This window comes from Schistocerca nitens, chromosome 9 (genome assembly GCF_023898315.1).
Source record: "Schistocerca nitens isolate TAMUIC-IGC-003100 chromosome 9, iqSchNite1.1, whole genome shotgun sequence".
NCBI lineage: Eukaryota > Metazoa > Arthropoda > Insecta > Orthoptera > Acrididae > Schistocerca > Schistocerca nitens.
In genome coordinates this window covers 351,669,223-351,691,814 of record NC_064622.1, presented here as the reverse complement: position 1 = coordinate 351,691,814, position 22,592 = coordinate 351,669,223, and the positions used below count along the sequence as shown (strand labels likewise).

Sequence of the window (22,592 nt, the reverse complement as noted above, 5' to 3'; positions counted from 1 at the left end):
AGGTAGCTGCCTCTACTAACAAAATCAAGACGTCAGTCTTTTGGGATAGTGATGATGACATTCTCATGAATGTATTGCCAAAAGAGTAACCATTAATTTAGAGGCTTCTGTGAAGACTCTGATCAAGTGAAAAGCTGTTTCCGACAAGTCTACCAAGATTTCAAATGAAACTTTCCTCCAGCACGACACAGTACGCCCACATGCTTAAAACCCCGAAACACATCGCCAAATTGGTTCAGGCATCATTGTCAAGACCACGCTATAATTTAGACCTGGCGCCATCTGGTTTCCATCTGCTTCGGTCACTATCAGATTCTATACGTATTAGACACTTTGGAAATGATGACAGCGTAATTCTTACAGAGGTAACCTGGCTAAGAGCTGAAGACCATAGCTTTTGCCAACAGGAATATGTGCTCTTACACAATGATCTCCTAAGGCCGTAGAACATGAAGGATACTATGTGGAAAAATAATACATGTCAAAGAAATGGTGACTGATATTATAACCAAATTCAACTTTTAGGAATAAATATATTCCGATAGGAAAATATAGGGATATAGGGATATTTGCTTATTTTCCATTGTTACAACCTCTCGATACACCACAGCATCATCTGCAAAAAGCCTCAGTGAACTTCCAATGTCATCCACAAGGTCATTTATGTATATTGTGAATAGCAACGGTCCTACGACACTCCCCTGCGGCACACCTGAAATCACTCTTACTTCGGAAGACTTCTCTCCATTGAGAACGACATGCTGCGTTCTGTTATCTAGGAACTCTTCAATCCAATCACAGAATTGGTCTGATAGTCCATATGCTCTTACTTTGTTCATTAAACGCCTGTGGGGAAATGTATCGAACGCCTTGCGGAAGTCATCTATCTGTGAACCCGTGTCTATGGCCCTCTGAGTCTCGTGGACGAATAGCGCGAGCTGGGTTTCACACGACCGTCTTTTTCGAAACCCATGCTGATTCCTACAGAGTAGATTTCTAGTTTCCAGAAAAGTCATTATACTCGAGCATAATACGTGTTCCAAAATTCTATAACTGATCGACGTTAGAGATATAGGTCAATAGTTCTGCACATCTGTTCGACGTCCCTTCTTGAAAACGGGGATGACCTGTGCCCTTTTCCAATCCTTTGTAACGCTACGCTCTTCTAGAGACCTACGGTACACCGCTGCAAGAAGGGGGGGGGGGGAGGGGGGGGGGTCAAGTTCCTTCGCGTACTCTGTGTAAAATCGAACTGGTATCCCATCAGGTCCAGCGGCCTTTCCTCTTATGAGCGATTTTAATTGTTTCTCTATCCCTCTGTCGTCTATTTCGATATCTATCATTTTGTCATGTGTGCGATAATCTAGAGAAGGAACTACAGTGCAGTCTTCCTCTGTGAAACAGCTCTGGAAAAAGTCATTTAGTATTTCGGCCTTTAGTCTGTCATCATCTGTTTCAGTACCATTTTGGTCACAGAGTGTCTGGACATTTTGTTTTGATCCACCTACCGCTTTGACATAAGACCAAAATTTCTTAGGATTTTCTGCCAAGTCAGTACACAGAACTTTACTTTCGAATTAATTGAACGCCTTTCACATAGCCCTCCTCACACTACATTTCGCTTCGCGTAATTTTTGTTTGTCTGCAAGGCTTTGGCTATGTTTATGTTTGCTGTTAAGTTCCCTTTGCTTCCGCAGCAGTTTTCTAACTCGGTTGTTGTACCACGGTGGCTCTTTTCCATCTCTTACGATCTTGATTGGCACATACTCATCTAACGCATATTGTACGATGGTTTTGAAATTTGTCCACTGATCCTCAACACTATCTGTACTTGAGACAAAACGTTTGTGTTGAGACGTCAAGTACTCTGTAATCTGCTTTTTGTCACTTTTGCCCTTCTGGCCAATTTTAGTTCTGCACTTCTTGCAGGAATATTTCAATAATGATACAAGGAACAATATTTAGTGTAGCTCTTACAAGAGTAAGTTTGATACGATTTTGCTTCCTATGGTTACTAGTAAGTGTATAACTGGTAGCTGCTTCTACACACAGCTCAGAGTGTCCTATGTCCGTTTGTATCCTATGTACTATTCAAAGGGGAATATTAATGAAAGTAATTTCATTAACCAATATTTAATTTTCTTAAACATATATTTCCAAATTCGTGTGTCTAATTCGACTGACGACCGTTCATTTTTCTCATTCGTATACGAAATTTGCTTACATTAAACCCCAAAGTGTAAATCCTGTTTAGTTTATTGCACTCTCTTCAAAATTATAGGCCTATACTTTCATCCATTAGACACACGCGCGGTCAAAACTCTAAATCTTCTCAGAGGGTAACATTAGCTTATGTCACGGTAGGTTAGTGTTATACATGGCTTCCCCGTAACAGGACTAAATGTTGTTAGGGAAGAGTGACGTACCACGCGCTAGTGACGTATAACAAGCTAGTGTTATAGAGACTGTAGCACAACGGAGCCGCTACATATTTTTACCAGCCGTGTGAGGGAACACCTCAACTGCACTTACCCTACTCGCTGGATTGGTCGTCTTAGTATAATTAACTGACCACCAAGATCGCCAGAAAATACGCCATTAGGTTTTTGCTTATGAAGTTCGTTAAGCTGCACAAACAATATGTAAAGACGCTAGATGAACTGTTTGGTTGCATTATGGACGCTGCTGTCCTCGATAGGCAACTTGAAAAGGCACTCAGACATGAAACACAACATGTTCTCCCTAGAGTGCCCACAGGCAGTGAAACTGACCGTAGGATATTCGAGCCTTTATTGTGAACTGTACAACAGCTGTTGAGGGACGTGTACGGAAATCCCTAGACGTCAATGTGTTAAAAATACGAATTTTTCAGTTGATACTTTGTAAAACGCATGTTGTAATTTTTACTAACTGTTTTACTGTGTAAACCAGACAGTGTAGTGGATAATACAGCAAATAAATAAAAATGCACATTGGAAGCCATTCAGGGTAGGGCATGTGTCCATTTAAAATTTTTGGCTTCGAGAGAGCGTTCCTGTCATATCACCGAATACTGTCCATTCATCCTGGGATACCGTGCATGTTCTGGAAGTGTGGATTAACCGTGGAAGCTAAATACCTTGGGTAGCAGTGTAGACTGCCAACGGCCTTGCCGCAGTGGTAACACCGGTTCCCGTCAGATCATCGAAGTTAAGCGCTGTCGGGCAGGGCTAGCACTTGGATGGGTGACCATCCGGTCTGGCGAGCACTGTTGGCAAGCGGGGTGCACTCATCCCTTGTGAGGCAAACTGAGGAGCTACTTGCTTGAGAAGTAGCGGCTCCTGTCTCGTAAACTGACATACGGCCGGGAGAGCGGTGTGCTGACCACATGCCCCTCCATATCCGCATCCAGTGACGCCTGTGGTCTGAGGATGACGCGGCGGCCGGTCGGTACCTTTGGGCCTTCATGGCCTGTTCGGGAGGAGTTTTAGCTGTGTAGATTAGTTGCACACTAGCGACCAATGTTTGCTTTTGACTAAGCGCTGGCCGAGAACTAACAGTTTGTGTGTATGTCTGTCGCAGCCGAACCCGCAGTACCAGTTCGCGTTCGACGTGCGCGACGACCAGTTCACCAACTACCAGAACCGCAAGGAGCAGCGCGAGGGCGACAAGATCTCCGGCAGCTACAGCGTCGTCGACTCGGACGGCTTCATCCGCACCGTCAAGTACACGGCCGACCCACTGGAGGTGAGCTTCGCTTTTGTGCAAACACCAGCAGCCCGCGCACGACGGGCCGGTCATTACGCCCATGACTGACTTCCACACAACGCTCTACTTTAGACATATACGCTCAAAAATAAGACTAGCAGACGCTAGTGTAACAAAAGTTCTGGTCTTGATAATTAACTCAGTTAAGCTAGCAAAGGACCACGGTCACAGAGTTATTAAGCGATGTTGATTGCTACGTTTCACCAGAAGTTTCGAGTAGTTCCAGTAATTAAGATGGAGTGTACACCTTCGTGTTTTGGTGGTGCAATTATTGCTACATTAAATTTCGGGGGTGCAGGTGCATAAATTCCTCCTCTTCTTCTAATATTTCGGATATATATCGTTCAGCCACCTTCAGAGAGAGCCGAAAGACTGATACTCCAGCTTTTTTCTCCTTTGTTGTTCTTTCATCCACCCTTGCCCAAAATGGGCAGCGGTACAGTCAAGCCGCTCTTCAGCCAGTTGCCAAAAAATTAAATGAGAAGAAAAAACACTAATAGGAGCATGAGATATTACAACAGATTTAAAAAATTTTAAAGGGAAAAGTAAAATGGATGTTTTTATATACAAGAGATATAACTTATTTCACTTTTAGTTAACAACAATAATAGTAAAAGGCAAAACACAAACACAATAAGAGTACCTCTAAAGACGTTTGGAACATGGTACAAAACACTGACGTTAAAAAGAAGCGCTTCACTAGCCCTAAAACAGCAAGGACCTACCCTGGGATATGTACTCCGTTGTTGAAGGGAAACAGGTGAATCGTTGAGGGTGGTGATGTAAGGATGCAGCACTGGAATAGCAATGGCTGTTGCGACACAAGACGTGGGGGAATGCAGAGTGAGATATTGGTGCGGCTAAGATCTGAAGAGGTAAAATCGGGTTGGGAAAGAAGGTTGGAAGGGGAAAAAGGGAGAAAATATGAGAGGGGGAGGTAGCCCTGATGAAGTGGAACCGGTGGGGTAGATTTAAAGTTGGTAGAACCAATAAAGTCGGGGCGAAGATCATGATCTGGGAGGGGGATATGGTTGACGTTTCTAAGAGAAGGCGTATAAGTTTACAAATGGTGGGACGCGTAGGTAGTGATGCGACAGCGTATGGGGATTGGAAAGTACACGGGAAACCATAGAATTGTTGGAGTCGAGTAGGATAGTGTAGGTTGTTCAGTATGAGTAAGGAGAGGCAGCGATGTGATGAGTTGGTAAAGGATCCTCATGCTGGCTCTGTAACCGTCTATAATTACGAAAGTGTTGCTGGAGCAGGATTTGGTGCTCTAATTGACCTCTCGAATATGTCCCATAAATGCTCGATGGGATCAGTGTCGAGTGATCTGGGTGGCAAAAACATTCTCTCGAATTGCTTAAAATGCTCTTCAAACCATTCGCGAACAACTGTGTTACCCATAAAAATCCCATCTTTGTTTGGCAACATGAAGTCCATGAATGATTGTATATGCTCTCCAGCAGCCAAACATAATAATTTCCAGTGAATGATCTTCTGTTAGACAACAGGATCCAGTCCATTCCACGTAATCACAGCCCACATCATTATGGAGCCACCACTAGCTTGCACAGTGCCTTGTTGACAATATGGGTCCATGGCTTCGTGGCCTCTGCGCCACACTAGAACGCATTCGCTCTTACGAACTGTAATCGAGACTCATCTGACCAGGGCACGGTTTTCCAGTCGTCTAGGATCCAAGCAACATGATCACGAACCCAGGAAAGGCGATGCAGTCGATGTCATGGTATTACCAAAGGCACACGCGTCGATCGTCCGCTGCCATAGCTCATTAAGGCCAGAGTTTGCCGCACTGTCCTACCGGATACCTTCGCCATACGTCCCACATTGATTTCTGTGATTATTTCACGCAGTGCTGCTTTTCCGGTAACATTGATGATTCTACTCAAACGATGCTGCTCTCCGTGGTTATGTGTAGGCCGTCGGCTACTATGGTGAGAGGTAATTCCTAAAAATTGGTATGGCACACTCTTGATACTGTGGATCTCGGAATACTGAATTCCCTAATTATTTCCGAAATGGAACGTCCCATGCCTCCAGTTCCAGCTACTAAGCCGGAAACTTTTTCACAAGACTGACATGAGTTAAAAAGACACCTCCGCCGATGAAATACCCTTCTATACGTTGTGCACACGGTACTACGCCATCGGTTTATGTTCGCTATGTCATGACTGTTGTCACCGCAAAGTGCATGTTTAACGATATGACTGCATGAATTCATGCTTGTTTTACGATTTGAAAGTGATTGATAGTGATTGAAAATGTACATAACTGTCTCTTCACTGTGCTTCTGTCTGACTACCAACTGCATGAAAGAATTTACTCTACCTGCTCCTGTTTCGTAGTTTTGTTACTATTATCCCTCAGTCTCTGATGTAGGACGCTGAATTTTTCGCCGTACCGGATTTGACTTTGGTACGCTAAATTTGTGGTCCCGTTCAGCAACTGACCAAAGTTTCTTGAGCATGCCTCTCCCAGCATTCTTGCAGGGTGAAAATTTCAGAAATTGCGGCGAGTGGCGTGTGACACTTTCTTGCTGTGGCAGGAACAAGTGCCGGCTGCGATCTCCCCTGCGAATTGCTTCAAGTGCTTGTCTACATTCCTGGGTTGTCAAGAAAGCAGCCGCCTAACAATAAACTGCTTGCTTGTAATAGCCGTGTCTCTGATCCACTCAAGTGCATACAGGTGTTTGTGACTTAACGACATCCTTCTTTCTTTATGTCGGATTTTAATCCGGAAAACACCCTCCTGAGTGAGGAAAACATTTCACATAAGCTGTCCCTGTGTGGCTTCTGAGAACGCCTAGTATACCTGTTCCAGCATGAACACTCTACCATTTGCCTCGGCGCCTGGTGGAAAAGTATAAGCTATTGTATAGGACGGAGAGAACTGTGTCACTCCGGCGAATGGAGCATGGGTGACAAGTCTTCAGTCCATTTACTGGTCCGTCACTACGATTTCCGAAAATATTGAACACATAATTTTATAGCTGTCTCAGCAGGGAGTATTTCTATGTTTCGCTGTTGACAACAGCCTGCTTATACAGCTTTTCGGGAAACTTATGTGCTGTTGTTCCTTAAGTAAACGGCAGCATGATCTACTAACCGTAGCTTTTTGTTATTCAGTTATCAGTCTTTCGACTTGCCTGATGTTACGTTCCATCTTCTCCTACCTTGTGCCAATTTTACTTATACACATACCTGTTACGTACAACATCTTCTATTGCCTGTTTTGCATCTTTTCGTCTCGCTGTTCGTCTACTGCTTTTTCCTCTGCCAAACCTTCCATCTCCAAATTAGCTATTCCTGGATGTCTTTCGTGGATGCAGTTCCTATATATCTTGGAAAATGCCCCACTAACTTTTTCTCTTCCGGTAATGGGTCTTCCATAGATCCCTTATCTTACCCAATGTCTTAATACTTTCTAGTTGGTACTTCACATATTTGGTACTTTATATACTCATTTAACTTTTAGCCGTATTCTGTAGCAACGTGTTCAAACGTTCCAGTTTGCTGTTCTCTTGACTTTTGAGGCTCCACGTTTCACTTTCATAAAGTCAGTATCTGATGTAAGTAGATGTCTTTTATTGAATAACTTTTTCATTGCAAGCATCAAACTTCTGATTTTTCGGCCATCCTGTGTGATCATGCTTCCTTGGATAGAGTTTGACCATTGTGGTCTTTAATCCGAAGACTGTACTACTCTACCTTTCATTCTATTTGAACTTATTTAATGTGCACATGCCTAAGTTTTCCTCTACAGTTTTTACACCCCGCGTCTCCTCCCTCGCTCAGCCAATGCCCATTCATGCCAATTTCATTCCGTGTACTCAGTTGGACACGCGATGAACAATATACGCAGATGTCAGCATTTGACAGGGGAAGTGTAATCGGTCTCAAAGAAGTCGGTCGGGTAGACGGCGAATCACTCCATAATTGAATTGGAGTGATGACAGCGTTCAACGATATTGGCAGGAATATTTGCACCAGAGCCGAACACAGTGTCGAGGAGGAAGCGGTTGAACTACAGCCAGACAATCGACCAGTTGTCACAGAGTCACTCAGAGCTCCGGATACACAATTATCATCGATCCGACGTGCAACTGGTGCTTCAGTCACTACAAGGACTATTAACAGGCGGCTCACGGAAAGGGGGCTGAGCTCACGGCGCCCCTTACGGTGACTACCGTTCACCTCTGTACATCAACAAGCTCATTTGCAGTGATATCGGGCACATTCGGTCTGTAATCTCATTGACAGGAGTAGAATTGTCTTCAGTGATGACTCCTCTTCGAATTGACGGCGATAGCGTGTCTGGAGACATCGCAGACAGCGCTGGTATACCAATCTGACTGTCGTCCGCCATATGGGCCGATATCCTCGAATGGTGGTCTGGGATGGCATCTCACTTGTAATCGCTCGTTTCTTTGTACATGTACATAATATCTACCGATTTCCGTCCTGTGGGATAATTCCTTCGAGGTGCGTCGTTTCTTTCTTTCTTTTTTTTTTTTTTTCTTCTTCAAGCGTACATATTTCAGTTGGTACTGAGTCGTTCACGCACTTGCTCGACATTTTTAAAATAATCTTTTTTTAGTTGCTGAACCATTATCCGAACACTTTTTATTCCTCAGAAAACTTCATTTCTCCTCCTTCCCCCACCTGCACTTCCCATTCCTAGCGTGTAATTACCCTCCGGTTTGGAAACATTGGTCCATTGTATCTTTGTGTAATAATAAGAAGCACAGACATGGCAGTGACATATCTGGGACAGGCGTAGAAAACTGTAACGCACACCATCACCTGGCGAGTGTAATCTCTGACACCTGGCTGACGCCCGCCGTTCCGTTCTGTTGCAGGGCTTTAAGGCTCAGGTGACGCGGGAGCCGACCGACATCGTGGTGAAGATCCCGACGCCGACGCCGCCGCCGCAGGCGCAGCCGCTCTCCATCCCAGCGGGGCCGCAGTACATACAGGTACGAAGCAACCTGCACACGCCACATTCTCTTAATAACGTGCAACGCACGAGTACAACTTCCTGATGCAGAAAAACTGTCGTTTTTACTGGTGACCACCTTTCTAGCTGATAAGGAGGCATTGCTCCATAAATTGATCCCGCACGAATATTTGGGCCATAATTCTGATAGTACGCAGTTATGAGCTCCTGCAAGTACTTCACTACTTTCAAACTTCCACGCGCACCGATTGTCACTCGATGATGATGATGATGATGATGATGATGTTTGGTTTGTGGGGCGCTCAACTGCCCGTACAAATTCCCAATCTTTGCTCAGTCCAATCTCGCCACTTTCATGAAATTGTCACTCGATCCGCCCCATTGCCCTTGTTCAATCCCCGAACGCGAAGTACTGCGCTGTGGAGTGAATAAGAGGTTTGTGAATTACTGTTTTGACACTGGTAACTTTCTTTGCTCATTGTGTCAAAGTGCGCAGTTTCTAACCTGTAACTGGTGTCAGAAACCTCTCTGCTTCCAAAATTTTTATTTTACAACTATCAAATGCAATGTAAATGAATGAAAACCTTAGTGTATCACTAAAGAAGTAACGTATCGCTATTTAATCACGTTATTATTTTTGCATTTTAAAAATGGCACTCTTAAAGTGAAATACATTTGGAGATGCCCTACACTTCGACGTTATTTGCATTATTAAATCGTAAGTTAGAAATCACGAATTTCATTACACAATCATTTTTCAATTGCTTAGGTTAATTCACTCTGATTTTGTAGTGTATAAACAGGGTGAATGACTAAAACCTCCACCGAAATTGTACAGAAATGGAAAGTGCTATTGACATGTGATCTTCACAGAAAGGTTTAGTAGTCAGGGGCTCGTACTGTTAGCGAATCAATAAAATTTAATAACACTTAAAAATTGCATTTCTTTTTGCAGAGATGTACTTTTTTAAATGTAACAATGTCTATTGACATTAACGAAATAAAAATAGGGTAAATTAGACTGTCAGGTGTGTTTGTTGCAGGAGACTAGTGCGAGTCCGTTACGAGATATCGCATTTTGAAAGGTTCCCACAGCGACACTTGTACAATACCTGTGGTATCACGCACTAAAGAACGACACAAGTGCATACACTAGTTAATGCGGGTCCTCACCAGTAACGAGACAATTGACCATCACAGATCGTATTCAAAATGACCACCGGCAGCGGCAGTACACGCTTCCGGTCTGGTATGGAACCAGTACTGCATACTTGGCTAGCCTTTCATGCGAGATGTCCAAGCGGGCTGCATTAATACATAATTGAGTATCATCGGGTGTTGCTGGCATGTCCTTGTCAGCGTCTTTCAGTTTTCCCCGCAGAAAAGTCTACATGCGTAAAATCCGGGAAATGGACAGATCATCCACGTCCAATACAACGATTTGGAAAAAAAATTCGTGAAGACATGCTGTAGTGCATCGTGCATTATGGGCTCGAGAGCCATCATGTTGGTATCATAAGTTCCTCCTGATCTGCAGCACGTTTTCTAGTAACAGTGTAAGATTGTCTATCAGGAGGCTGCGAAACGGACGCCTGTTCCGTCTATGAAAACCGGGCTTGTGTGCTGATGGTTCACTCTCCCATACCACACTTTACACTCCTTGGACGCTGAAGTCACACGTGACGAAGCCAACGGGGATTGTCAACCGACCAGCAGTGCATGTTTCGCTGTTTCAAAAAAATGGCTCTGAGCACTATGGGACTCAACTGCTGAGATCATTGGTCCCCTAGAACTTAGAACTAGTTAAACCTAACTAACCTAAGGACATCACACACATCCATGCCCGAGGCAGGATTCGAACCTGCGACCGTAGCGGTCTCGCGGTTCCAGACTGCAGCGCCAGAACCGCGCGGCCACTTCGGCCGGCGTTTCGCTGTTTGCCAGGCCATGAATGGTAAAAGTGGCTTCATCACTAAACAATATACATTATATCTAGATCTACGTGATTACTCTGGTATTCACAATAAAGTGCCTGGCAGAGGGTTCAATGAAGGAACAGCAGACACAAAAGCAAAAGATACATCTGGAGTATCCTGTCTTAATTCCAACGTACAGAAATTAATTTTCATATTCGTTTCTATGCAGTTCTTGATGGAGAGAGATAGGGACGGAACCTATATCGATGCAGAATGCGTGGGACACTAGCCTGACTGATGCCACGTCTTCGTGCGATTGCGCGGGAGCTAACGAGCGGATCAACTGCAACTGCAGCAAGAACATTAATTTCCCCCTCTTTTGTCTTCACTCGTAACTGCCAAGATGCCTGACTTCTATTGAGATATCTTGCACATACACCGTATTTTGGGTATTGTAAGCATAATTTTGTTGTAAAGCTGCTTGCTAATTTTACGTAAAACCTGGTCATACAGGGACTTCACGTTTCACTTTGGCGGTGAAAACGGAGTAATTATACACAAGCAGCAACAACATACCCTCATTTAGAACACTTCTCCGACGTGATTGCTGTAAGAGTAGTTACAGGATTGCAGCCAGGTCGGCACTTCCTTTATGTTCGCAGTATTCCAATAGCTGACTTCGTTGTCCTTCTTGCTTTTACTCCCTAACCAAGAGGGCATGTGCGCTATTTTAAACTCGGGCGGTTGTAAACCTTGCCAATTTTCGATGAAGACACAAATGTAGACAGTGGGTGATGTGACTTTCGTGTGTGTGTGTGTGTGTGTGTGTGTGTGTGTGTGTGTGTGTGTGTGTGTGTGAGTGAGTGAGTGAGTGAGTGCGCTAGCACGCGCATCCGTGCGTGCTCATAAAAGCTCACAAAGGAATAGCAGACGCAAAAACGAAAGAAAGACGATCACATTCCGTGCGATAAAAATAAAGTTCACGAGATGAATGGGTATTTACAAAACAAAAAGTTATTGTTAATGATAAGTCAGTGAAGGATAATCTGATGTAAGTCGAACACCTGTGTGTAGCAGAACGTTAGCGAGTGATGTAGGTGCGAAACAACGTTAATAATAATGGTAGGTTAAAATATAAGAACGTTAATGATCTCACCAAAAGGTTACGTAATAAAAACGACAGTTCTTACGGTGACCACCGATGTTGCTTTAAAATAAACCGAAACGCTTCTGACATAAATAAAAGTTATATTACAGTCGCGACGATAGAAATTATCCCACATTACCAGTAAAACAGCGAATCGAGAAAAGAGGCCTAAAACACATCACAAGAGCAGCTATAGTCTGCTTCACTATGTTATATAGGCACTTCTGGAGTGCGCCTTTTGAATTAATGGCAACGTAGCACGCAGACACATCCTGTGAGTCATATTTTCTGCTAAATGGAACACAGAGTTAGTATGTAATGAAAGGTTATTTGTATGTACCTCGAGGGCTTCAGGAGAGGACTACGCCAATACTTCAAGACGTACATCAGAAGGGTGCCTATCAGTGGATAGAGCATATCTTCGAGTTCCGATTCATAAAAAGCATATTGTCGTAGTTCTAGAGCGCGCCACTAGGGGGAAAAGTGTTTAAGAACATGCAGAAAAAATATTACCCCCTACATTGTCGCAATGAATTAGTACGCGTCTGCAGATAGGCAACCCTATAACAGATATTGAAAGCAGCCTGCTGTGGTTGTAGATTCCTAGACGGCAGCAGCAACGACTCCAGTGACTTGCTCGCACTTGTAAATCTTTACCACGTCACAAATGCTGTCCGCATTGAACACCTGTAATGTGAGTTGGAAACTTGGAGAGACGCTCTATACACTGATAACTGATAATCGTCTGTTATTATGTCTTGTACTTTTCACTCAGTTATCTTCTGACACACCGGAGGTACGTCTGAATAACCTCGTACAACTAATGCAAGAAATACACTTGAAGAGAATCTACAGGGCACGGAGAAAAATATGCAACCACTGCGAGAAATGCGTGCTTGAACACAAATGCCGATGCTAGCTATGATTTCAATTTACGCTGTTGTACCTGACCACGAACGGCACCTGTGCAGTGTACTTAACACGATGCAAGTCGGCGCCAGAATTGTCTTACGTGTAGTCGTGGGTGCATAATGTGGAAACTAAGTGAATTCGATTGTGGGCAAATCGTTGGTGCTCGCATGGTGAGTGCTTCCGTAACAAGGGAGCAGAAGTGTTTGGTGTTTCAAGAGGTACTGTATCGAAGATTTATACTCCATACGAGGAAAGCGGAAAGGCATCATCCACCAAGCCAGAACGTGGATGAGAGGGGGGCGTTGAGTGATTGTGACAGACGGTTATTCAAGAGGTGATGGAAAATGATAGGACGACCGCTGTAAAGGTCGAAAAGTCATTGCAGAACTGAATTTCGTACTCCCCAACCCTGTCAGCAGCAGAAAGAACTTAAATGAACCTCCATAAGGGGGGAATTGCTGGACAGGCCGGAAAATTACAAAGCCACAAGTCAGTGGTGCTAAGGCCCATAACAGGAAAATATGGTGCGTGAAGCTATAAAGATTGGACAGCGGAGCAACGAAAGTATGCATTTGGTCCGGCGAGTCTTGCTGTGATATTTAAAATTTCACCGGCGTACAGATGCATAAAATTTAGGACGAACTACAGGTATCTGCAGCATCCTGCCGCGATATTGAAAGTATTCACAACACCAACTGCGTACACCATACATGTGCCGGAGGGGTTTTACATGCGGGAGTTCAGTGCATTTCCGTCAGTATTCATCTGAAGTTGACCAGGAGACTCTGCGCCGAAATATCGTGTCAGGAAGTTGCAGATATCCCGCACTTCGCCCGAAATTTTATGGAATGCGGATGAGTCTCGTTTCATTCTGTTTCCGACATCTAGCCGAGTTTACACCCGAAGAGAGAGATAGGACGCGGGCTCGGATATGATGTGTGCAGCCATATCGTGGTATTCCATGGGCCCCTTAATAACTCTCCAAATTCGCATTACTGCCATGCATTACGTGACTATTACGTGTTTGTTTCCCAATGCTGATGCTGTGTTCGAAGACGACAGGGCCTCTTTTCACAGCTCGCATCTTGCAGGGTTGGTCCTACACACATGAAAATGAACTGTTGCAACCCCCTTGGGTGCGTCGGTCACCAGATCTCAGTACTGCATTGCAGTCTTCTTTTCGAAACACATTTATGTGCCAATGTCGCTATATAAACACAATTACCGAATTACTAGTTTCGGAAGTACGTGTTGCCATCCTCAGATCCATAAAAGTGGGCAGTTGTAGCTACATGACACAGCGCTTACACGAAATTGTCACATGACGAGTATACAACATCTGCATCTACATCCATACTCAGCAAGCCACCTGACGGTGTGTGGCGGAGGGTACTTTGAGTACCTCTATCGGCTCTCCCTTCTATTCCAATCTCGTATTGTTCGTGGAAAGAAAGATTGTCGGTATGCCTCTGTGTGGGCTCTAATCTCTCTGATTTTATCCTCATGGTCTCTTCGCGAGATATACGTAGGAGGGAGCAATATACTGCTTGACTCCTCGGTGAAGGTATGTTCTCGAAACTTCAACAAAAGCCCGTACCGACCTGCTGAGCGTCTCTCCTGCAGAGTCTTCCACTAGAGTTTATCATCTTCGTAGCGCTTTCGCGATTACTGAATGATCCTGTAACGAACCGCGCTGCTCTCCCTTGGATCTTCTCTATCTCTTCTATCAATCCTATCTGGTACGGATCCCACACTGGTGAGCAATATTCAAGCAGTGTACTGTAACATACTTCCTTTGTTTTCGGATTACATTTCCTTAGGATTCTTCCAATGAATCTCAGTCTGGCATCTGAGCATGTGTAATAGAGTCGCAGCATTACAGCGACATATTCTTGTGTCTTTGTGGTCTACTTTGGAGAATGATAAGTGATCACTAGCCATATCTATCAACGATACCTGTACCTGCCACTATTGTAGAAGGAATGGTGTAAGATTCCCTTGAAAATCATACAGGTGCTGTATTTAACTGTTCCGAGACCACTGGAAGCTGTTTTGAATGCCAATTGTTTTCCTACACCATATTAGGGAGGGTAACGTTTATATTTTTGGTGTTTCCATATTTTTGTCTAACCTCATCTGTAAATCGTACCTCTGCTAGACAGGAAACTGGTTCTTAGATGTCGTGTGTGGCAGCTGTAGCATTATTCCGGGCTTTTCAGTTTACAAGCAGGAAGTATGGTCCCCAGTATTGGAGGATAAGTAAAAAGGTTCTTCAGTGAGTGAGCTTACAAGAAGCTCCATAAGAGGTGTGCCGTCCAGAATCAGCGAGTGAACAGCATGAATGCCGGCGTCTTGTGTCCGCAGGGTGGATCGGCAGCCGCGTACCAGCAGGCGCAGGAGCAGGGGCAGGCGGCGGCCCAGCAGAGGGCGCTGCCTCCGGGGGCGGGGCTGGGCGTGCTGCCCCCGGGCGCCCGCGCCAAGGCGGTGGGCTACAGCGCGCAGCAGCCCGGCGCGCCGCCCGTCCACTTCCAGGCCTACCAGCAGTGAGCGCAGCCACGCCACGCCGCCTCATCGCCACCTCATCACGCAATCACCTCCAGTAGAATCACAACACGATGTAGCACCCGTCATCTACCATACCTGCAGTCCAGTCAAACAGTTGTAAACCTTTAACGACTGATCCACTCCTTTAATAATTATCTCTGCTATTCTTTATCTCAGAAACAATACCCAGCAACCTTGAACGTTGCCTCTAATGTCTATAAATTCAGCAATTGAATCCTCTCGTTGCCATTACCTTATCTTTGGACCTTCACATAGCCGGGAAGCATAAATGTACAACCGTCAAGGACAAGGTCATTTTAGTGACAACTGAGGTGACACGTCATTGTAAGACCAAATGAAACGCACAGTTCACAGTAAAGGGTGCCCAAACAACCGCATCAGTACACATAGAACTCCCCCCTCCCCCCCTCCCCCCCACCCACCAGGGGGCAATGCATGCAAATGATTGTGAAGGAGCCAGTTGGCATCCTACGATAGATTGCTTCAAGCATCTTGGGCCTTTTGGTGCAACTCAGCAACGGTTCCTACAGGCCCTGGAGAACAAGTAAGCTCCGTCTTCAACATGTCCCAATTGGCGAAGTTTTAAACATGGCTGCTTGGTTCAGTGACCGTTTCTAAATTAAAATTGAAACAAATGAGCCCTCGGTCACTATTATTGTTAGTCCTATTGACCACGTTACAACACTTCTAAGAGTGCCTTCATCAAAATTGAAACAATTAAAATGGTCTATAACATAGTAACAAATTTATAGGAAAAGACATTTTTATACAAAAATTGTAAGTACTGACTAACAATAAAAGACAGGGGCAGTACTTACATGTCATATATAAAATAATTAACAAGCCAGAAGGACTTCAGCAGGAAATATATAAAAAGGAATGTGTGAAGGCGAGCCAGTGTGGCGATCCCACTGGTCAGGGCAGTTGTTGTAGCCCAAGAAGAACACCTTGCACTGCAGCAACTGTATCCAGACAAATTGCTGAAAAAGCACGTCACCTTCCTGTCGAACAAATTCCATTAGCATGGGGTAACAGCCTGTGAAATGCAGGTGGTACTGGTTACTTTTCCACGCAGGAACACCAAATGCGATCGCGAGTCCTAACTGATGGATCCCCACACCATAAAACCTGGGACGGAGCCTGTGTGTCTTGGGCGAATGCGTTCTGAAACAGGCAGCTCAGTTCAGCTACGCCGTTCAAGTGCACGTCCATCACTCGCTTGCAGGGGGAACCTACTCTCATCACTGAAAACAACGCCATTCCACTCTCTAGTCAACTCTTTCATAGCACCAGAGTAGTCATGCTTGGAATTGTTGTCGTATCAGTGCTGGCCAGAGGCAGACGTGATATTAACCCCAATGGTCCATGGTGTCACAACAGATGCAGCATGTGTCTAGATTCTGTCCCTGGATGATGTTCGGTCGGCCTCCACTGCCTGCACCATGCGTCGATCTTGAGGTGCGTCTGTACGACTGAGACGTTCAGAATCTGCTGTACAAGGGTGAGAATGTTCTCCACTCCACAGCTTAGATCAGAGACACACCAGTGATACACTGTGCCCAACATGTGCAGCAATCCTACGATACGTCCTTCCAGCTTCGTGTAGGCCCACAATGCGACCCTGTTCAAATAGCTGAAGCTGTTCAAAAGGAGTGTGTACTCATTGGTGGGGCATGATTGTACCGTAGAGTGACACTGTTCACCTCGAAAATCAGCACAGTTGCTGCCTGCAGGATCAAAACGGAGGGTGCACAGACAGTCCACCTACATGCTATCTGATCGTCGATGCCCGTGGCAAATAATAGTACCATCTCTCAGTATCGACACCTTATAACCTGATGTCTGTGAACACAGTCCTTGAGGGTGCTATATTTTTTTCCGGCAGTGTGTATTATGCCATAACAAATGGTACACTTCCGTTTTCGTTTTCCTATTTTTGTTCATTCTTTGAGCTTTCTACCACTAAAAATCTACTCCATTTTGAAGACTAAAATAAATAACTGTAGCTATAGCGTGTGCCTTACCGACGCTTGAACCTCTAACAACGGATGCTTGTCATTCTGAATCATAGCAGGGTACGCCACTATTACGTTCTAGGGCTCCCAGCATTCCTCTATTTACTAAAACTCTTCAAAGTTTCAGTCCATATTCTCCCAATGTAGCAGCCTACTTGTATTGTCAGAATAACTATGAATTTTTTAAACTGAATTTCTACTCTTAAGTGCATGTGCTACTTTTGAGTCACACAACCTATGCGGCAGGCATTATCTAGCAGAACACATATTGTGACGAGGCCCTAAATAACCTTCCATAATTTTTAACTGTCAATAAGATAAAATGTGCTCCAAGACGTGTTATTGTATCAACTTTTATCAGGTTATTTCATTAACAGATAATTGTCTCCGATGTACAGTTTCTATATATTAGTCACCTACCTAACACTACCTGCTTCCCAGTTCTTCATTGAACTGAACCTACTGTCACTTTAGAAAACAGATTAGTCTCCCTCCGATGTAATTTGTTGATATTTTCTAATGCTTACAAAGTTGCAAGACCGGTTTGATTAATCGCGCTTTATTTTCATTTTCTTTGAAGTTACACAAAATTTTAAACATACAATGCCTAAATATATCCTGCAAAGGGTTTTGCTCAAACGTTTTAAAATGTAGCCACAGTCACGTTCATATGACAAACTGTGTGATGAGAATCTACTAGTCCTCAAAGAACTACAATCCTCTCTGAATATTATGAGCAATTACATAGCGGCTTTCTCTAATTTAACAGCGTTAACAAACTACAGATGTAACAACTAGAAATTACCACTATAGCCTCATCGAACTAATGACGTTTATAGCTTTCCACACCTCTGATGGATTCTTTGAAACATCCATTCTCATACATCAAATATCAATCGACGTCATTGTATCTATGGAAAACATTGTTTGCATATGTAAATACGAATGAATCGTGTGTGAAACGTTATTTTGATTGTGTAAAATTGTAGTGTAATGTTGCGTAGAGATATTTTTGTGAATAAAGAAATTTTCACAAGTTTTTGTGCTTGACTTATTGAGACCCAAGTCTGTATTCTAATGAAATGAACTGGTTATATTCTTTATGTTCGTGCAACTCATGTTGACACAGCAAAGGTGTTATCTGAATGATGACATGTGTAGACTGAATATTGGTAGTGCGATTAAAATATCGTTTATTTTTTGATCTCCATTAGTGCGCAGTTTCAAGAGAGTATAGTATAACCCATAAAGCTGACACATTTGTTCTACTGAACGCTCGTCTATCATCCATTGTTAAGATGTAATGGGCTGACCACATAAAAGTGCAGAACGTGCTGGACTACGTACACAACAGCTTACAGCCAGTGTGCTCCCTGCCGCCGTTGGATAAGCAGCTGCAGCAGCAAGTCATATACTCCTAGCTCACTCATTTGTTACATAGTTTAATTCTTAATTTCTTTGAGTGTTTTTGGTACTTGCATTGTTTCATACATAAATTTCGGGCGTATTATAGTATTTGAGAGTTGTAGCATCGCGTTTTAGTACCTGAATAGTGTAAAATCGCGTAGTGTCCTTCCGCCGCCGAGCAGTGTGTCAGCAGTGCGCAAGTAGCAGCATTACTGCATTTACTAGGCAATCTTGTATTTTAATAACCGTTTAAATTTTGTCGATTTGTTTGCGCTCTCTGTAGATTAGTTCAGACGTTCTTTGCAAAACAGTTTTTAGCATGGGTAGGGACTGCAACTGCTGTGTTCGGATGCAGGCTGAGTTGGCATCCCTTCGCTCCCAGCTTCAGGCAGTGTTGGCTTCGGTCACACAGCTTGAGGCTGTTACCAATGGGCATCACTGTGGGGGTCCGGATGGGGGTTTGTCGGGGACGGCCAGCTCGTCCCACGCATCCCGCGATCGGACTAAGACTGTGGTTGCCCGGGATACTGCCCGCATTGAGGCTGATCCCTCACCTGTGGTAGAGTGGGAGGTCGTCTCAAGGTGTGGCAGGGGGCGAAAGACATTCCGGAGGGCTGAACGGAAGGCCTCTCCAGTTTGTCTGACGAACCGGTTTCAGGTTCTGTCTCAGGCTGATACTGATCTTCGGCCTGACATGGCTGCTTGTCCTGTTCCAGAGGTTGCCCCTCAGTCTGCAAGATCCGGGCGGTCGCAGAGGGTGGGCTTACTGGTAGTTGGGAGCTCCAACGTCAGGCGCGTAATGGGGCCCCTTAGGGAAATGGCAGCAAGAGAGGGGAAGAAAACCAATGTGCACTCCGTGTGCATACCGGGGGGAGTCATTCCAGATGTGGAAAGGGTTCTTCCGGATGCCATGAAGGGTACAGGGTGCACCCATCTGCAGGTGGTCGCTCATGTCGGCACCAATGATGTGTGTCGCTATGGATCGGAGGAAATCCTCTCTGGCTTCCGGCGGCTATCTGATTTGGTGAAGACTGCCAGTCTCGCTAGCGGGATGAAAGCAGAGCTCACCATCTGCAGCATCGTCGACAGGACTGACTGCGGACCTTTGGTACAGAGCCGAGTGGAGGGTCTGAATCCGAGGCTGAGACGGTTCTGCGACCATGTGGGCTGCAGATTCCTCGACTTGCGCCATAGGGTGGTGGGGTTTCGGGTTCCGCTGGATAGGTCAGGAGTCCACTACACGCAGCAAGCGGCTACACGGGTAGCAGGGGTTGTGTGGCGTGGACTGGGCGGTTTTTTAGGTTAGATGGCCTCGGGCAAGTACAGAAAGGGCAACAGCCTCAAAGGGTGCGGAGCAAAGTCAGGACATGCGGGGACCAAGCAGCAATCGGTATTGTAATTGTAAACTGTCGAAGCTGCGTTGGTAAAGTACCGGAACTTCAAGCGCTGATAGAAAGCACCGAAGCTGAAATCGTTATAGGTACAGAGAGCTGGCTTAAGCCAGAGATAAATTCTGCCGAAATTTTTACAAAGGTACAGACGGTGTTTAGGAAGGATAGATTGCATGCAACCGGTGGTGGGGTGTTCGTCGCTGTTAGTAGTAGTTTATCCTGTAGTGAAGTAGAAGTGGATAGTTCCTGTGAATTATTATGGGTGGAGGTTACACTCAACAACCGAGCTGGGTTAATAATTGGCTCCTTTTACCGACCTCCCGACTCAGCAGCGTTAGTGGCAGAACAACTGAGAGAAAATTTGGAATACATTTCACATAAATTTCCTCAGCATGTTATAGTCTTAGGTGGAGATTTCAATTTACCAGATATAGACTGGGACACTCAGATGTTTAGGACGGGTGGTAGGGACAGAGCATCGAGTGACATTATACTGAGTGCACTATCCGAAAATTACCTCGAGCAATTAAACAGAGAACCGACTCGTGGAGATAACATCTTGGACCTACTGATAACAAACAGACCCGAACTTTTCGACTCTGTAAGTGCAGAACAGGGAATCAGTGATCATAAGGCCGTTGTAGCATCCCTAAATATGGAAGTTAATAGGAATATAAAAAAAGGGAGGAAGGTTTATCTGTTTAGCAAGAGTAATAGAAGGCAGATTTCAGACTACCTAACAGATCAAAACGAAAATTTCTGTTCCGACACTGACAATGTTGAGTGTTTATGGAAAAAGTTCAAGGCAATCGTAAAATGCGTTTTAGACAGGTACGTGCCGAGTAAAACTGTGAGGGACGGGAAAAACCCACCGTGGTACAACAACAAAGTTAGGAAACTACTGCGAAAGCAAAGAGAGCTTCACTCCAAGTTTAAACGCAGCCAAAACCTCTCAGACAAACAGAAACTAAGCGATGTCAAAGTTAGCGTAAGGAGGGCTATGCGAGAAGCGTTCAGTGAATTCGAAAGTAAAATTCTATGTACAGACTTGACAGAAAATCCTAGGAAGTTCTGGTCTTACGTTAAATCAGTAAGTGGCTCGAAACAGCATATCCAGACACTCCGGGATGATGATGGCATTGAAACAGAGGATGACACGCGTAAAGCTGAAATACTAAACACCTTTTTCCAAAGCTGTTTCACAGAGGAAGACCGCACTGCAGTTCCTTCTCTAAATCCTCGCACAAACGAAAAAATGGCTGACATCGAAATAAGTGTCCAAGGAATAGAAAAGCAACTGGAATCACTCAACAGAGGAAAGTCCACTGGACCTGACGGGATACCAATTCGATTCTACACAGAGTACGCGAAAGAACTTGCCCCCCTTCTAACAGCCGTGTACCGCAAGTCTCTAGAGGAACGGAGGGTTCCAAATGATTGGAAAAGAGCACAGGTAGCCCCAGTCTTCAAGAAGGGTCGTCGAGCAGATGCGCAAAACTATAGACCTATATCTCTGACGTCGATCTGTTGTAGAATTTTAGAACATGTTTTTTGCTCGAGTATCATGTCGTTTTTGGAAACCCAGAATCTACTATGTAGGAATCAGCATGGATTCCGGAAACAGCGATCGTGTGAGACCCAACTCGCGTTATTTGTTCATGAGACCCAGAAAATGTTAGATACAGGCTCCCAGGTAGATGCTATTTTTCTTGACTTCCGGAAGGCGTTCGATACAGTTCCGCACTGTCGCCTGATAAACAAAGTAAGAGCCTACGGAATATCAGACCAGCTGTGTGGCTGGATTGAAGAGTTTTTAGCAAACAGAACACAGCATGTTGTTATCAATGGAGAGACGTCTACAGACGTTAAGGTAACCTCTGGCGTGCCACAGGGGAGTGTTATGGGACCATTTCTTTTCACAATATATATAAATGACCTAGTAGATAGTGTCGGAAGTTCCATGCGGCTTTTCGCGGATGATGCTGTAGTATACAGAGAAGTTGCAGCATTAGAAAATTGTAGCGAAATGCAGGAAGATCTGCAGCGGATAGGCACTTGGTGCAGGGAGTGGCAACTGTCCTTTAACATAGACAAATGTAATGTATTGCGAATACATAGAAAGAAGGATCCTTTATTGTATGATTATATGATAGCGGAACAAACACTGGTAGCAGTTACTTCTGTAAAATATCTGGGAGTATGCGTGCGGAACGATTTGAAGTGGAATGATCATATAAAATTAATTGTTGGTAAGGCGGGTACCAGGTTGAGATTCATTGGGAGAGTGCTTAGAAAATGTAGTCCAGCAACAAAGGGGGTGGCTTACAAAACACTCGTTCGACCTATACTTGAGTATTGCTCATCAGTGTGGGATCCGTACCAGATCGGGTTGACGGAGGAGATAGATAAGATCCAAAGAAGAGCGGCGCGTTTCGTCACAGGGTTATTTGGTAACCGTGATAGCGTTACGGAGATGTTTAATAAACTCAAGTGGCAGACTCTGCAAGAGAGG

General features: G+C 44.6%; 1 protein-coding gene across 1 annotated transcript in view; it reads left to right on the top strand.

The window, feature by feature from the left end:
• Positions 1–18,321, top strand: part of LOC126203440 (uncharacterized) — an 83,579-nt gene extending 65,258 nt beyond the window's left edge. The window contains exons 4-6 of the mRNA XM_049937758.1: positions 3,562–3,726; positions 8,630–8,746; positions 15,067–18,321. Coding sequence (XP_049793715.1) covers positions 3,562–3,726; positions 8,630–8,746; positions 15,067–15,249 — 465 coding nt within the window. The 3' untranslated portion in view covers positions 15,250–18,321. The remainder of the gene's footprint in view (positions 1–3,561; positions 3,727–8,629; positions 8,747–15,066) is intronic.
• The last annotated feature ends 4,271 nt before the right edge of the window (positions 18,322–22,592 follow it).